Source organism: Porites lutea, chromosome 9 (assembly GCF_958299795.1).
Source record: "Porites lutea chromosome 9, jaPorLute2.1, whole genome shotgun sequence".
Taxonomy (NCBI): Eukaryota; Metazoa; Cnidaria; class Anthozoa; order Scleractinia; family Poritidae; genus Porites; species Porites lutea.
The window spans coordinates 32,560,226-32,578,908 of record NC_133209.1 but is presented as its reverse complement, the minus strand read 5'-3'; the positions used below and the strand labels follow the sequence as shown (position 1 = coordinate 32,578,908).

Sequence of the window (18,683 nt, the reverse complement as noted above, 5' to 3'; positions counted from 1 at the left end):
TCTCTCCTGTGTGGTCCATTTATGGGTTTTTATGTAAACGGTTTTCTCTCTATATAAAGGTTTAAACCTTTATATAGAGAGAAAACCGTTTACATAAAAACCCATAAAACGGCCATAAATCGGCCCGTGGACCACACAGGAGAGATGTAAAACACATTTTAAGTTAGCTGTTTTTTATTGAAATCCTTTCATTTTCGTAGGTTACAGAAACGATAGGTTTTTTACCCATACAAATCCTAATATTTTGAATGTTGCGCAACAATGCCGATGCTCGCCGATGCTCATATTTCGAGCTTGGGCTACCTGTGTCGTCACCAGAGACTCTCGGCAGTATTTGTAACTGACATGCACGTGACCAAAAACAATCCTTCCTCAAGGTCTTCTCGTATACAAATATGGCCCTTTGCCGTTTGGAAAACGAGAAGACCCTGGAGACGAGGTTTGAAGTTATCAGTTTATTTGATACTGCGCCAGTAAGGAATAATATGTCTTTCTTCCTTTTCAGTGTTCATCTTTCTGGATGCTGTAGAATCTGCAGATCGTAAGTCTATTCTAAAATGTATATGATATACCTATGGTGGTCCACAACTGTCAACCCTAAACCAAAAAACCTCACGGCAAAAACAAAATACCTCACGGCAAAACCGAAAACCTCACGGCAAAACCAAAAACCTCACAACAAAACCAAATACTTCAGAGCAAAAACCAAATACCTCACGGCAAAAACCAAATACCTCACGGCAAAAACAAAATACCTCACGGCAAAAACAAAGACCTCACGGCAAAACCAAATACTTCAGAGCAAAAACCAAATAGCTCGCGGCAAAACCAAATACTCACGGCAAAATTTTGCTTTTGCTGTGAAGCATTTGGTTTTGCCGTGAGGTTTTTGGTTTTGCCGTGAGGTATTTTGTTTTTTGTTATTATATACTTCTTACGGAGGTTATTTGCTAAACACCAAACTTTAAGTTCCTGGTGTTGGATTTTCAGTAGCTGGTCTAGATCACGCAAAATTAGGCGTTTATCAATTTCAAAGTTTTTTGTTTATTGTTGTCATAGTAATCATATCGATTTTACTAAAACCTACATTTTGACAAATTTCAATCTATAGTCAGTCATTGCTGAAAATTTTATAGCGATCAGACAAAGATAAAATCACTTTTTAAAGCGATTGAAAAATATCGGTATGGCCTCTGAAAAACTATATCAAAACAGGTTAATAGTAATAGTTGTCTAAATTTGTTTGACTAAATATATCTCACATCTTGGGTTGATTCGCAAGGTAAAGAATTATAATAATAACACCCTCCGAGATCTGTATATTTCTTTGCATCTTACAAAAGCCGAATTCAGTAATTGTTTCAGGTTATCATTCATTCAAAATATTTCCATTAACCTAGCCTCCGAAACATCCGTTTCTCCTTGCTCTTCGCCACTAGGGACTTTTCGCGAGGAGGAACGTCTGCGACTCAGCGACAGAAATTCCATACTGATGACGTAAAATCTGTCCGGAATCCGACCAGAAGCGCTGATTGGTCGACGGAGTAGTTACATTGTTTTAGCTATTGTTTACGAATGACAGACAAAAGACAAAACGCCACAAGGTTAGCATTAGATAACATCGAGTGAAGCCAGATTGGACACCTTATGAATTTTACACAACGCATTATTTTTTTTATAATGGAACGAGACTGGAATGTAGAATGAGGCTAGAATAGCTGAAGAAACCAAAACTACAGAGCGCAAGTCCATGGAGAGACCACAGTAGAGAGTTACGTACCGATCTGCAGTGATCAGGGTTGAACACTGAACTGAAAACGGTTAGCTTTCAAATATTGTAATGGGGTACGGCATAAGAACATGTATATTTTAAAAATTATTGGATTTGGCAGCTCGTCCTCGATGGTGTAGTGGATATAGATGTAGCTAGCTTCTATAAAGCAAGTGACCTGGGTTCAAAGCATCACAGTGGAGTTATTCTATTTTATTTATTTTATATTACACAGTAAAGTTGGACTTAAGTTGTTCTTCATAGCTCTTCATGTAATTTTACTGAAAGAAACAATCTGACTTCAGCCGATGTTACCTAATGCTGACCAAATGTAAATGGGAAGAATCTCTAACAATAAACAGTCAAAATTTGTGAAATATATTAATCTTCTCAAGAGGAAGCATTTGAGTTTGCTTGAGCTCGTTGGCAGATGAACACAATACTTTACCAAAATCGACCAGAAGACACGTAAAATTGGTCAAATTATTACATTTGGAACCCCATGACTGCTGAATTTATTATGTAAACATTGATTTGCGTCAATCAGTATTGAATTTCTTCTCCTGAGTCGCAGACGTTCCTCCGCGCGAAACGTCCCCAGCGGCGAAGAGCGAGGAGAAACAGATGTTTTCGCAGGCTATTAACAGCCTTACCTTTAAGTAGACTTTCTTTAAAACATTTTCCCGTTTCTGCTCGGTGTCTTTTTCTTGCAGGTACGGCTTGTCAGAAAGTAGGTGATATCCATCACTTACAATAGTATTTTTGGCGTGTTCTCGTGAATTTCTTCGGTTTGGTTTTATTTAGAAATTCGGCTATTTCGTCTTCGGATTAAGCTGCACTCTTTCGACATTTATGCATAAACAGCTAGGCTACCACGTCGTTGTATGGAAAAGAGGCTTCTATTTGATATCAGGACAATAACCACTCTAATCGATAGTGCATTGCCTACATCTTCCAAATAGCATCTGATCAAAAACGACGAAATATTTTTGAAGGAATAATAATGCCAATTGTGAGTTGTTGAGTTTTCGAAGCTGTTCAAATCTTTGATCGAAACATCTTTGAAATTATATTCGTTATTTATGAACTCTGTGCCTCGTGTTTTATACTTTATAAAACAATTTCTGCTCGTTTATCAAATTCTATAACAATTGTTTTCATCTAACAGGCTCAGTACTCTTCTTTTCTTATAGTTACATATTAGTTTTCAGTACTCGAATAGAGCCATATCAAACCGTTAAAATTCTACTACCACAAGACATAATTATGTCCTATTCTGATCTTTTGACCGATAGCATTAATTTTTTTTTTGTAATAAGCTCTACTGTATTCTTCATTGTTCCTTGTCGTAGCTTGCACTGCTGGAGTTAGCATCAATAAAGGCATCAAGTGGATTGTAGCAAGCCCCAATTTTCCAAACAACTTTGATCCTTTATGTAGTGTATTCTACCTTAAATACAATCAAGACGTGTTGTCTGAAAAAGTACCCAGATGTATGCATTCTTGTTTTTAACTCCTTATAGCTTGCGGACCTGGAGTAAGTATCAGTGGGATATCAAGTGGATTTGTAGCAAGCCCCAATTTTCCAAACAACTTTGATCCTTCACAAACATGTGTTTGGACTATCACAGTTCCCAGTGGGCGAATCAAGTTGTCTTTTTTGAATTTTACTTTGGAGCAAGGCCAGACTACAGATTGTAGAGGACCGCCAGGTGGTGCCTTTGTTGAAATCACAAACATTGCATCAAATGATGGTGACAACCCCTTTAGGCTGTGTGGCCAAAACATTCCTGATCCAGTGTACTCTGATGCCAACTCCATTCAGATTACCTTGACTACCACTTCCAATGCACTTCCAGGATTCAATGCTTCATATGAGACAGTTACTGATGAAATGTGTAAGTGCTTCTGATGGCCTCCATAATATTCTTTCCTTTACTTAACGATTCTTAAAAATAATCTATGTTTTATGAATCTTTGTTTGACTATGCCATTTTCTATCAATCTATGCGTTGTTTATGTATGTTTTACAAATCCATGTTTTGTCAATCCAGTCCATGTTTAACTAATGCACCAGTCCAGTCCATATGTTATCATAAACCAGGGAATAGCTGCTCAGTGGTTACCCTATTTACACTTAGGGAGGTTTTTTTGAAGCTCCCCGCATGCTAAAAAGTTGAATAACTTCAAAGTCGTTTAAGCTATGACCACCAAACGAAGCGACTTTTCCTAAAAATTATCTGGGAAAATTTCAAAGCCATGATTACGTATACGTTAACATTGACGTTACCATGTTCACCGAGTTTTGACAGCCATGTTTTTAAAAATTTTGTTTTTTCCGATAAAAAAGGACTTACAGTCAAACTCAGCTAATACGGATACTGAGGGAGCCATAAGTGTCCGTATTCTGAAATGAGTTGAAATTAAAGAAAATTTAAGGGCTTTAGGCCCAGGGACAAGGTAAACTGTCGGTGACAATGAGGTTTCTGTATTGGGCTAGGTTTGACTATATTTCCATTTTTACTTATTAAATTATAGCATTACACCATTTGTATCAATAATTTATCAAATTTAACATAACTGTTGATGTAATCCAGGCTTTTAGACACTGATTTGAGAAAAAAGGAACATGTATTTTAAAAAATGACCACTGGACATGGCAGATGTGTTAGAGCCTATTTACATGGAGGTGGAGGACCCCAGGTAGGTGAGGTAACCTGCTTAGGTGGGGTAGCCCGCCTCTCCATATAATCTCTCAATGGTCACCACACCTACCATGTAAACGTAATCAAATTAAAATGAGAAATTATAAGGACAGGCAGGTTACCCCACCTAAGCAGGTTACCCCACCTACCTGGGGTCCCCCACCCCCATGTAAACAGGCCCTTAATTCTATTTTTCGAGTGAATTGCACCAAAAATGTGGTACGTTAGTACGTTAATATTCAACTGAAAACTAAAGAACACTTTAAAATTTTGTTTCTTAGTGTGCCCAAGTGGAATAAACTTGACAGACATGTCAGGAGTTATCACAAGTCCATTCTATCCCAGGAAGTATCCTGATAACCAGGACTGTTTCTGGGAAATCTCTGCCAGTAAAGGCAATTTTGTGAAGCTAGATATTACAGACATGGAAATTCATCGTTGTGGTGCAGAAGGGGTCTGTGCGTGTGATTATTTGGAAATTCTTGACGGCTTTCTGGGCTCTAGTCAAACACCAGGTGCTGCAGGTGGGAAGCTATGTATTGACGGCAGTTTTGCTCCACAGTCTTATTATTCAACCAATGAGCGTCTGAGGGTGAGGTTTTCCACTGATGCTCTTATTTCAAAACAGCACAGAGGATTTACAGCAACTTACACCATGCTGAACTATACCCCACCAGGTGTGTGAATCTAATTAAATTGTACGTAAATATGGTGGAAACCCTTTAGTACGGCCGGCATGAGGCCTTATCTACTTTTACGACATACATACAAACATATATCTAACTGGATTTTTGAAAACGTTACCGCCAAATGAACCTTTTGGCGTCCGAAAGTTTTTTTCTCCAAAGTAGCCATTATGAAAACTAAGAGTGCAACTATTGCTTTTTTTTCTTCTACTCCTTTCTTCCTTCTCGCTCTTTCTTTTTCTCCTTTTCTTTCCAATCGTTAGTTTCATTTTGGAGCTTATAGGGCCCAAGAAGAATGTGCTCAATAATCAGTCACTAAATATTTTTGTTTGGTTACGATGCAATAAGCTCTCAGTTAATATCAAAAAGACAAATTATGTTACCTTTAGTCCGAGTCAGAGGAAACTCAATCTCTTTTGGAGGTCAATTCAAAGCAATGTAACTAAATTTCTTGGGGTGTACCTAGACGAACATCTTACTTGGAAATATCACATAAACTTTGTCTGTAAACAAATCGCTAAATCAATCGGTATTTTATCTACGACGCGTTTCTATTTATCTTGTAAGAACAAACTCATGCTGTACTACACATTAATTTATCCTTATATTAATTATTGTAACTCCACGTGGTCGTCTACTTACGTATCTAATTTAAACAGAATTTACTATCTACTAAAGCGGGCTGTGCGAGCTATTACAATTTCAAAGTATCGAGTAGATACTGCTCCTCTATTCTCCAATTTGGAAGTTCTAGATATTTTCCAAGTCAATACGCTCGATACTGCTAAATTTATGTTTCGCTACCACAATAATCTGCTGCCTCCACTCTTCCGTAACCTGTTTATGACACACAGTCAAGTTCGATCAAGTCCATAGATATGACACAAGAACAGCCAGTAATTATCGAGTGCATTCCTGTCGTACGAACATCAACAAATTCACAATTCTTTACCAAGGACCTAGAATCTGGAACTGTCTTCCTTCCTTGTCAAGCTTTTCTATCTTTAAGAACAAAGTGCTAGAGTTTTTATTAAAATAGTTACCGAATTAGTTTAGCCGCACTTCTTCGCAGCCCTTATTTCTTCAATTATAATATTGTGATGTCGAGGTGGCCTCTCTATATAGGCCTGGTGGTTTCTTGCACTCAGCCATGAATTTAGTTCATTAGGCAGTTGAAGGAAACCTATTGATATAAGCTTCAAGCTTCGTTAGGCTTCCTTGTCACATTGATTTTATAGTTTAATTAACAACTTTTGTTCATGTTGTATAAGGTTTTGTGAGTGACTAAATAAATAAAAATAAATAACTTAGCAAGCAACTAGCTAGGTGATTGAAACAGCATGATTATATTCTTTTCAGAATGTCCTTCTGCTCCAATCCAGTTATCTGGTAATGGTTCATTCAGCAGTCTCAACTATCCATTAACAAACTACCCTTCTGGCAGAAATTGCTTCTGGATCATCACTGCACCTCCGGAAAAACGCGTGAAAGTTAAAATCGCAGATTTTCATATGGGAAATTGCGATGATTGCAGCGCTAATATTTGCAGCGGACTGGAGTTTTACGATGGTCCTACAGCGGATTCACCGTCCTTGGGTCGACTTTGCACCAACTCATTGCTAACAGCAAAGATTTCAAGCGGTCACCAGATGTTTGTAAAATTTTATTCATCGTTCTCACCTGATCGCGGGTTTCTAGCAGAATACTTTGAAACTGATGAGGTAGCACCTTCAGCAACATCAACGACACGTCCATCACTTTCATCATCAACAATATCATTGTCATCACCGTCACCGTCACCATCACCATCATCATCACCATCATCATCACCATCATCATCACTATCATCATCACCATCATCATCACCGTCACCTTCACCGAAAAAGCCAGAAATTGGTAAATACTCAGTACAGTTAATATAAACTTGACTGATTATACAGTCAAACCCCGCCTTACGGACACCCTCTTAATAGAGACACTTCATTATTATGGACAGTTTGCTTTGTCCCTGGGAAAAGAAAGCCTTTACATTTTCCCTTAATTCAACCGTTAATACGGCCAGACACTTTTTTATGGCCCCCTCTTTGTTCGTATTAACGTGATTTGACTGTAAATCATAAAGGTATAAAGACTATGTTCAATCAGATCCCTCTCAAGCGCATTCAAACGGAACTCATCCCTCGCGCCACAATCTTTGCACATCTGAAAAACTTGACTACTTGCAATGTTTTCATCCTAATGAACAAGAAACCCCAACTGGTAACTAAGGATTGTTTACCATTTACAAACCGTTTCCAGAAAATTCGGTTGAAAAGTAAATGGAACATGACTTTGTTGGTCGTTCCAGCGGAAAATTTTCGGGAGCGAGGCGGATCATCTCAAAAGGTAGTCCTGTTTTTCCGAACGGAATGTGCTACACGGATAATCGTCTTTCTTTTCTACAAAACCGACTTTGATACCAGTTTTAGGCTTTTGCGGCCGTTTTACGGTAAATGGAACTGATTTGTGCAAATGGTAAACGCAATTCCGGGAGGAAAATTACCAATCCAGAATTTTGCTTACCATTTACCCAAGCCGTGAACCAAAACCGGTTTGCCCAGGTAAATAACCCAAGTGCCACCAGGAAAACCAGTTTTGCACAGCCAAATCAGAAGAAACCCCGCGTTGATAGCAAAATGAGATTTGAAATCTGCTCAGTCGTACTGAACCCCTAGTCTGAGACGATGCCGACCACTCAGTGCGCACGCGTGAAACTCAGTCCACTAACAACTTTTTTTGGTAATTTAACAGCATTTATTAATTATTAATTTTTTATTAATTTTTTGAATACAAAAAATCTCCAAATTACCGGCTTTAAAAACACTTCAAAACTACAAAACACAAAGTATTCAAACAAATTTCCATGTAATTATTTAAATTAAAACCACAAAAAAATACAGATTAACATAGAAACATTCATAATGCCATCAAAAAGAAAACAGGAAAGAAATAAAGAAAGAAAGGAAAGGCGAAACCTTTGTATCCCAAAAAAAGGTTTTCTTTTTTTGTTTTTTTCTACGAAAGGGTCTTCACAATCATAATTCACTTGGGTTGAGACATGGTCTTTTTTTGAACTCCCCATCAAGTTCGTTGAGGCACACCAGATCAGTCTAGTTTGACTTATTCTGCTGTTGTTTTAAGCCTTAGATAAGCTGTTTGTTATTATGATATCGTGATGAGACGATGATCTAAATGATTTTTGTTTTGCATCGTGTGTAGCAATTCTTTCCTTCTTTCTATTTACAGTTGCGTGTGAGCGAAAATTCATCCTAATATCGAAGGCGTGTTAAATTTAAAACTCTCCCGGCCCTTTTTAAATTTCTATTCATTCATTTAAAGGTTAATAAGTAGATCCATGCTGAATAACATTGATATACGAATTTATTGATTGATTGATTTTTACAGTTAATGAATTCAAGTGCTACGATTGTAACGAAGAAACTGGTGAAAAGTGCACCGAGACGCAAAGAGTGGTCAACTGCCGCATTAACAACACGACATCAATGACCTGCTGGAGGGGATATTTCGAGAACGAGAGCGGAAAAAATCGAGAAATGAGAGGATGCATGAAAGGAAACGACTGCGAAGAAAATAGGAAAAGGTGCAAAGCAGGCCACAACCTGGCCAATTTGCAAACGGCAGGGGATGATAAGGTTAAGAAATGTTCTATCGTTTGCTGCGTCAGTGATGAAGACACGCCTTGCAATGGAGTCTTTACTGCCTCTGCGGACATGATAACAGTGATAATTTTTATAGGAATGCTTGTAACTTTCAATGTGCTCTAAATGCTAACATTTTCTATTCCATTCAACTTTAATGGAGGGTCCTCAATAGGGCTCTTCGTTCCATCCACCTCAGCTTAAATTGGTTTTAATGTTTTATTCGAGGCACCCCGCATCCCGTGCATGCTTCACCCTCATTTTGCTTTAAAATCCCGAATCTCGGCCTTCACATAAGGGAAATCCCGTATGCCGAAAAACCTATTGGGGACCCTCTTCACGTGATTAACTCTGTGACTTTCCCTTCAGCTTTGGTAGTCTTTCGTCCATATGGACCCATACATATAGTCATCCTTCCTGAACCCATTTAGAGGTAGCCTGTTCCAGGCGTTCAGATAGTGGGGAGCGCTGCGAAAAATAAAAAGGAGCGCGAAAAAATAAAAGCGAGGGAGTCCTCCTCTACTTGTCATCGCTGTCTTTACTTCGCTACGCTCTCCACTATCTGAACGTTTGGAACAGGCTAATTTAGAGGGTGTCAATGGGGTGGTAGCTTTGACAGTTGACGGTAAATTTTCATTTTAGAGCTTTTGACGTTTGATAGTTGACGGTTATTAAGTTGAAATTTAGTCCAAGCGTTTAACGTAAATATTACCTTCTCTATGAATTAATATTAACTGAGGTGTTTTGAAGGTTGTCTTGGCCTTCCACCTATAAAATTTCGCAATATTTTAAGATATAGGCAGGTTGTAAAGTATTGTAATGTCTAGAAAGAGTGTTTTTCCGAACAATTGGGAAGTGATTTTTGCAGTGTAGAAATTCTCTGGGAGTCGGAATCCCGTGCCACGCGGGGAGATCAGCTGAAGATACTTTGAAACTTTTTAAGGTTGATCTTAACCTGCATTTTTGACGGTTGACGGTTAATTTTTGGGCCCTTTGACGGCTGACGGTACTAACTCCATTGAGACCCGACCTCCATTATGATCAGTAGCGTTCCACTTAAGCTGTTAAGATAGTAATTAGCAAAATTAGCGAGGATTTTTTAAAAAAAAGTGGATACTGACGCCTTATTTACACACAACGGTTAACCGTTTTATTATTTAATTGCCCTGGTGTACTTTTTTCTAAATTTCTTTAAGCCCTGTAATATAATTTAACAATTAATTTTGCTTTACTCTGTTAATGTCTGTTGTTAAAATGCTTTTTTGTAGTATTGTAAAATTGAATTATCTAATGTGACTATCAATAAATATATTTAAAAAATGAATAAATAAAATTCATTATACGTTTAAAAAAAATTAGCGAGGATAGATCTTTACCCTGGTACCTCATTAAGCAAATTTTGACCAATCCTTACAGAGTTACAGAAGAAAAAAAAGCAACATTTTGGGAAAAAGTCCACTTCCAATTTTGCTATTTAACTACTACTCTTTGCAGATTAAATTTGTACCTTTGTTGGAAAGAAAACCAGCCAAAATTCCATACAAAAGAAAGACGATAAAGTAGGCAACAAAAGTGGCTATAAAAGGAAAGGCAAGGGAAAAGAAAAGAGCAAGAAAAAAGTTAGAAATAGACTCGCAAAAAAGATCCAAATTTTGGTTTATGCGCAGGCGCGAAGAACAAAAACGCTGCATAATTTTTTCCAAATTGCAGGACGTTGTACCCTTAGGGGCGAACCATTTGACTTACGAGGGCCTGGGGGTTGGAAGATTTTGAAAAAAAAATCCTGCAGCCTAGTCCTAAGCAAGAAAAAAAGTTTGGGGAAAAACGGAAAAAAATTCTTGCCACTGAAAAATCTTCCACCCCACCCCCCCCCCCCCAAAAAAAGTCGAATGGTTCGCCTCTCACTGTCGAACATCTCTTTGTTTAGCCATCCCATGTTAACTGGCCGAAAAGCGGTTCGAAAAGGAAGATTTGGTCTCTCTAATAATTGGCCGACAGCACTGTAGTAGCTATCAAGCAACCACCCCTCTAATATAAGACCCTGTAAGTGGTCCGTTTGTAAGCCACCTCTTTTCCAACGCAAATTACACTCGTAGAATATACCCATGACGATACATATCAGTATTATATATATTAGTTCCTCTTTTAAAATTAGCTTTTCTGTGTAAGTACTTGTATTGTCATACAAATAAATCTTGTTACATGTTGCAAATTGTCAGTCTCGCATGCTTGATCGAGAAATGAGGAGGTGATTAATTCTACACGAACAGGATTTACTCGCTAAAGGTTTTTTACCTCCTAATTTATCGACTTCGATACTTTTTATTTGTTTCTGAATTGATTTAGTACGCGTGTTACCGACGACCGGAAATATGTGTGCGGTCGCGGGCTATACGCGTGTATAAATAAACGAAAATTTAAGGGCCTCAATTTCAGAGAAATTACATCATTGCCAGAGATCAAAAAAGTGAATACATGGCACGTTATTTCAATCATCGCCGAAAATAAACCGCACGCTCATCACAAGAGCCATTTGCATACAATGAAAGTTTACAACACCCGACCATCGCAGTTTTGCCAATTAAGATTCTTATTTTATTTCGACCACTCAATAGAGTTCATTTGTTCCGAAGTGATCAACGCTTTCAAGCGATAGAATTCGTGGACCGACACGTTTCGGAAAAGCTCTAAATTTAACCTTTCCTAAGCTTTCTTCGCCAAACCTGCGTGGCTTCGATCACGCAACGATTCTTGGTCCCAGTTTCCACGGTCTCCGCAAGGAACGCCTGGCACAATGATCCCTTTTTGTGTCCTAAATACGACGAAAATCGGTTGCAGATTATGAGTCTCGCTGCTTACGCAAGCGACACTAATTAATTCGATTTAAGAAGTATTATGGGATGCTAGGGGGCATGAGCACGATCCCTTGTTATAAGTCCGTCTAAATATGGTCTTTCACAGTATATTTCTCGGGAAAAAAGACATCATTATTACATCCAAACACTGCACAACGACCTTTTTTTCCCATTACAATCTTATTCTAGGCGCCCGTTAATACTAAGCGAGTATATCAGAATGTGCCCATGCCTCCTGGGCATCCCATAAAACTTCTTAAATCTAACTAATTCAATAGAGCCGCCGTATCGGTAAAAAAAAAGGTCTATTAAGATAGGAAGGTAAAGGATGAGGAAGGCGGAGAGATAAAGCTACCGCACCTCTCGCGTGTACCTTCCTCTTGGCGTGCGCAATAGGCCACGCAGGTTACGATTTCAGCGATCTTCAGCTGGTAACCAATGTGGTTCACTGATGCACTCTCGCTGTGATCAAGAACTCGAGACCAGTTTATTCGATCCGACGAATCAAAGGGAAAAGTACTACGGAGCCCAGTTATTTCCATCAGATTTTCCTTAGATTTTTTTTTTTCACCATGCACGTCAGTTTCTTTTACAGCCGACTCCAACTTTTAACGGTACGACTTTTTTGGCACAACCTTCAGTTTCGGCACGAATTTTTCAACTATTTTCCTGACTTTTTTTCTCGACTCAGGGGGTAAATCTGCCGACATTTACACGCGCAGAAGAACACCATAACAAAATGGCTGCAACAAGTTCTGCTCGAGTTTTGTTCATTCACAAACAACAAACAAACTTGTGAATGAGACTGCCAGAAAGATTTTGCTCAATAACAAAGACGGTCATCTTAGATTGGATTTACATTTAAGTCGACGAGAACTGGGAATAATGTATGTGATAAAGCAAAACGCTTCAAAAAGCCATGCCGGAAAAAAGTCGTGCCTGAAAAAGCTTTTGCTAAAAAAATTCGTGCCAAAAAAGTGGTGTCGGACTCGGCTGTAAAAGAAATTGACGTGGTTAAAAAGAAAGTTGATGAGAAATTAGATGGCACTAACTGGGTTTAGAAAACTGTATAGAAACGAGGAACTATAAACCATGAAATTACATGCATACTTTTTCTAGGAAAAACAATTAGCATTCTCAACTAATTCGGAATACTTCATAAATAACCTTCGGGATTTTCAGACAGTGATTGGGAACAAGTTGATCAAACAGTGCAGATCAATGGCTTCTGCTTGGATTGCTCTTTTTGTTTTCTTAGGTGAGTATAAGCTACCCACTGATGACTTTGTAGTAAATGTCATCGTAATGTATTTATGATCTGTTAAATACTTTACAATCTTTAGCGCCATTGTAGCTTGCCGAACCGCGTTTCTTTGAGTTATCCTTACAGTTTGTTAGCTTCCATGTCTTTAATTACAGTTCATTTTAAGAATATAACATTTAAATATCTTGCTGACGGCGAAGATAATAGACAAACTAACTAGATTTCTTCCCTTATCGGTTGAATGCGGTCAATACAGCCGTGCAACAGGAATGATGGCTGACTACAAAAACATTTGATTTCAAATATATTGCTTTACGGGATAAATTTATAACGAAGCTTAAGTAATCGTTAGAGATACTTCTTGACACACTGTCGAGGTAACTCTCTGGACACAGGAACTAGTAAAAATAACAGGGATTTTTTCATGCTGGAGTTAAAAAAACACAGTTCGCCCAATCTTTATGCTTCAACGATTATTGAGTGTCTATATCAATATTATTATAAGTTAAAGACAATAAGACTTTCATAATCATGATATTGTTCTTCGAACTATTTTAACACAGAAAAAACCGCGGCTTCGTAAAAAGGCTATTCCAGTCAGCTGTTTTATTTTCAAAAGCATTAATCGGTCAATAACCATCATGAGCGTTTTGTCCTCGGTTACATATCTGCTGTCAGTTGCATCTCATTTTTCAATCTCTCTTTTTCAGTTTTTTTTGTCCTTTTTGAATGCATTACTTCGTAGCCCTGTGACCCACAAGTATCATTCAACCCATTCAAGAGAGAATATTCCCTCTTGGCCCAGTTACACCAATGGATTAGTAATAATTTTAAACAATACTTTTGGCTAGCCAAGGCATGGTCTACGTGTATACGCGCGGAAGTCGCCAACAGAAGTACTCTATACTACTAGTACATAGTGCATGCACGAAAGTGAACATATCGAACGCAGAGGAAAATGCTGTAATCCGTTTATATTTCTTCTCCGCAGTTGTTACGTTTGTGGACAATATGGGATCTGCTGAATCCACAACGTCGCTATTTGGGTCATCACCGACATCATCGTCATCATCATTACTGCCGTCACCGTCAACAGCGCCGTCATCATCTGCCTCAAAATTGTCCTACATATCATCTTCATCATCAATAATACCATTAAAACCAGCACCGAGATCATCATCATCATCATCATCATCGTCGTCGTCGTCGTCGTTGACGTCGTCATCATCGTCATCATCATCATCATCATCTTCATCGTTATTTTCATTGTCGTTAATGGTAATATCAACGTCAGTATCATCAACAGCATCAATTACAGCATCATCATCATCAATATCATCCCCTACACAGCCAGCAGGTAAATAACTTGAAAAGTTTCTTTGTTATAAATCATGAAGAATTTACTTGACAATTTTACCCAGTATTTACGTACCGAAAGTAAAGAGGAATATTTTTAACTATGACAAAAAAAGGAATACTTTCTGAATTTTGAATTGTAGCTTTCTTGACAATGGCAGAAGTTACATGCATGCTTTGGCTTTTGTGCAAGCTTTGCCTTTAAGATATTTTTTGCTATAATCATTTTAATTCTAGCCAAGATTGTTGCATTATAAATTCTCTTTTTTTACTTTACTCACAAGAAGGTACTTTAAATCTCTTTAGATTTATCTTCCTTTGACACCGAAAGTATTGGGTCGACTGGAGCTACATTGACTCTCAGAAAGAAAGAGTTCTTAACAAATGGACGTAGAACAAGGTTAGTTCTGATTTTTATCCCTCTCGGATGGACAACTGAATGATATCCTGGCCAATTTAGCTGTGCACTGTGAAGATTCAGTAACCATAAGAAAGAAAAAAAGTGAAAGGGTTATCATTACAAGCCTTTTGTATGTCCGAGAAATGAAAGAGGCACCGGTCGCGCTTCTTTAGGGATCAGAAGCAATAGTTTCAATATTCCAGTTAAACTTCGTTGAATCGTCTTTTTAAGAAAGTTAACAAAGTATGTTGCTGACTCTTTTTTGCAGCTTAAGTCCTGTGCTCTTGTATGTATATCTTACAGGTCAAAATTAAAAAAACTTAGGTTAAAATTTTTTAACCTAGGTTCTAGATTCTAGGTTTTTTTCCTTTATGTATCGTAGCCCTAGTTCATGAATAATTAGGGATAGGAGACAGGAAATTGAGAATCAATCTAGGCCGGAGCCCACGACCTAGATTAAAAAGTTTTAAGCTGAATAAACTTTTGACCTGTAACACATACCTTAACAAAAAAGGACTTTGTATGGCATGAACACCTCTAAAACCATACCCTATAGATCCCGCCCGCTGCACCGTTAATCAGCCAGTAGCAGTAAACTTCAATGTGTGCTCTCCCGCCCCCCCTCCCCTCCCCCCCCCCCCCCAGGGTTACCACTTTGTGTCCTATTAGTTCTTTCCGCTAACAGGGTGAGACCAAAGTTTTGACTCTGGATACCCTTCCTTCCTTAAGCCTCTTCAAGCGAAAAGGTACGCAATTCAGTCTGGGAAAAATTTCCTAGTACGCAAGAACAGTTTAAATGTTGCCCGTAACTCGTGCACTTGTCCCAATAGTACATTATACGGAAATTTTTTCTATATTATTTAGTTATGTCCAGGTAATTGTCATACAGTTGAAAGAAGATCAAAACCTGGAAGTGTCAACGCATGAAAAGTATTCAGAGGCAAATATCTACCGAGATTACAAAGCACAAGTTGAAGGAGAGCCATATATAACAGCAGAGTTCAATTACGGAACGATAAAGTTTCGCATTGGTGACGGGAAATACTATTCAAGGTCCGTTCAACGACAAAGGCAGGCAATAGGTAAGACCTATTTATCCCCAACAACTCGTTTGCAAAAGCAGAAGGCAAACATGGGATTCGCGACGCTTGAAGTTAAACGAACGGGCGCCCGAAAATAAATGGCAGCGCATAATACTGGACTTAAAGAAAAATGTCTCCCCCAGTCTAGACCCGTATATAGTTTGTTGTTACGTTGTTGACTTGTTTTAAACTTGCCAATTGTTTTTTTCCCGGGACTTAATTAATGACAAAACGTAGTGGAAGTCGTTTTCGTCAGATTCTTACTCGCTTTTCCTCCATCGAGTTGAAACAACATTTTTTAAAACAGCTGTTTCACGAAATTTATTAAAGTTCAAACAGAGCGATTTGCCACCAAATTGACTGAAATACCGTAAAATTCCGAAAATAAGCCCCTCCATGTATAAGCCCCTCCAAATATAAGCCCCCCAAACCGGTAACGCAAAAAACCCTCCGTTAAATCGCCCCTCCAAATATAAGCCCCCGGGGGCTTGTACTTGGAAAATTGCCCTCAAATACAAAGTAAAACAGAGCAAAAACGGCAAATTTACTTTAAACTATAAGCAAGGCTAGTCCATTCGATGTTGAAACGCAAATTTCTCTCCGTAGATAAGCCCCTCCGAATATAAGCCCCTCCAAAAACAAGCCCCTCAAAAAGAGCCTTTGAAAAATATAAGTCCCTGGGCTTATTTTCGGAATTTTACGGTATACAAATAACGGCCCATAACATTAAAAGAAGATAACACAGCAAATACAAAAGGAGGCAAGGATGAACAAACTTGAAAAAGATTTTAAACACCGCACGCAGCATAAGTGCAATCCGTTTTTTTTAAAAAAGGATTGCAATTACGTTTCTGTTAGTCTAAAAGTTTTCAACGTTCATTTTTGTTGTTTGCAACGTTTGATACAATGCTTTGGGAGAGATGTTTGTTTTCTACGAAGCCGTAATTCTTGGCATGATTTACAAGTGGATTCCTTGCTAACAAAGTTCCTTAATAGCGAATAAGGAAGAATTAATTACTGTGGGGCATGCGCAATATCAGCCGTTACACAGCCCTGCTTTCAATATGCGTCCTCTCGGTTCTTGTCCAGAAAATTGCTTAAATTATAATTTAGCGCCTACCATTATAATATATGCTGCATTTCTTCATTATATTTTTATATCACATGACAGGCTCAAGAGAATATTACAACGGTGAACTTAAGGAAGGTGCAAACTATGCAGTTTTTCAGCGCTCTTTTGACGAGTATGGATCCTACGAATCAGAGAACTTCATCCACTTTACAACGAAGAAGTCCTCTCGAACAGCGGTTATTATTGTATCTGTGGTGCTAGTGGTCCCTTTATTATTAATTCTCTTGATCTTTTCTGTTGATGCTGGATGTCGATACATCTCTAAAGGTGATTACAAGCCATAGCTTAAAACTGAACAGAACATGATGTGTATACGTCTCTCGTTTTTATTGGCAGTGGTCCGCCGCATGGATCATTGCAACAAGACAGTGGGATGTACTAAGTTCCAGTTTGTCGTAACTATATCAGTTTAAACTCACATAAGAAAAACCAACAAGCAAAGCACCATGCCAGGCAAACTCTGCTGATTTACGTATCCGAAATATATATAAGCTGAATTCAGATATAGAAGTCGGTTCAGCTGCTGGAGGTTGATGCGGGGATCAGTATTATGATCTGAAAACTGACATTAAAGCCAGGCACACCTCACGCTGCTCTATAAAGGTCAAGAATTATTTTTGCCTGCATGCAACCAATGCCTGAAAAACTGGTATTATTATTATTATTATTATTATTATTGTATATTTATATATTATATTTTTTTGTCGCAACAGGAAAAAAGACAACATCTGGCACTAGAGTCAAGAAAGGTCATACACTAATCACAGGAAAAGAGACCGTCGAGCAAGAGGATTAAAGAACCCTTTTTTGTGAAACGAAGAAGATGAATGTAATTTAGCACGAGCAGGACAACCAACAACTTTGACGGCCCTTTAAATGCATGGAGGAGACGTAAAAAAGGGCAGTATACTGAGAGTAACTTTAAAATTAAAATGTTTGTTCCGTGGCCCAGTGTTTAATATTAGCAGTTAATCTCTAAGCTGTGCCTTTTTTGCGTGATCATTTCCGAAGTGCGCTATCGAGCAGTGAATTATAAAATTTACTTTTTCAATTAGGAGGTTTGTCATTGCAACAAGCACTTTTTCGCTTGGCTAGTTCAATTCTTGAATGCAATTTGAACAATTAAAGTGCGCGCGTTTGGACCTTCCTGACCACTCGTAGTCTGATTACGCTCCTTAAGTACGCAAACGATAGCGTTTACAAATTAACAAGATTTCCTTTTGTATCGTATGCTAGATAGCTAGGGTTATAAGTAAATACTCTAGGGAGCCACCTTAACCTTTTGGTTATTACTCGTTATAGCCACTGGCGGCTAAGCAATAAAACTTTGAATTTATCTTGTGTTTAATTTCTGTCCTGGTGTACTCCCTATAATGGCGGAGAGGGGGCGTTTATTCGACAAGAGGAGTTTCAGGGGTGGATCTAGGGGGAGGGTGCAGGGGGTGCCCCCCCCCCTGAGATGACCTGCGGTTTTCTAATACAACTGAGCCCAGTTGTTCGAACGCCGGTTTGCGCTAACCCGGGGTTAAATTTTAACCCGGGTTTCTTTATCTTTTTATCAAAAGCACTCTCTCAGATAATTTTCTCTTTTCTTTTTAGAGTATCCAATTATCAAATTGTGGGCAAAGAGAATTAGACTTAATTTGCTTTTTAATCTCTCATATCTGAGTTCAAATTTCGCACTAACCCAGGGTTACCTTCACCCAGCTTCGAACAACCCGGCCCTGGTATTCT

General features: G+C 38.4%; 2 protein-coding genes across 2 annotated transcripts in view; both read left to right on the top strand.

The window, feature by feature from the left end:
• The window catches only part of LOC140949251 (CUB domain-containing protein 2-like), a 10,975-nt gene extending 795 nt beyond the window's left edge, over positions 1-10,180 (top strand). The window contains exons 2-6 of the mRNA XM_073398477.1: positions 506-541; positions 3,295-3,669; positions 4,758-5,153; positions 6,522-7,058; positions 8,607-10,180. Coding sequence (XP_073254578.1) covers positions 506-541; positions 3,295-3,669; positions 4,758-5,153; positions 6,522-7,058; positions 8,607-8,986 — 1,724 coding nt within the window. The 3' untranslated portion in view covers positions 8,987-10,180. The remainder of the gene's footprint in view (positions 1-505; positions 542-3,294; positions 3,670-4,757; positions 5,154-6,521; positions 7,059-8,606) is intronic.
• A 2,520-nt stretch (positions 10,181-12,700) lies between these two features.
• LOC140948275 (uncharacterized) lies at positions 12,701-18,187 on the top strand. Its single transcript, XM_073397506.1, has 6 exons — positions 12,701-12,973; positions 13,971-14,336; positions 14,642-14,735; positions 15,600-15,817; positions 16,989-17,216; positions 17,663-18,187. Exons 1-6 carry the CDS (start codon positions 12,937-12,939, stop codon positions 17,743-17,745), a joined length of 1,026 nt encoding a protein of 341 aa, XP_073253607.1. The 5' UTR covers positions 12,701-12,936; the 3' UTR covers positions 17,746-18,187.
• Positions 18,188-18,683: the final 496 nt, after the last annotated feature.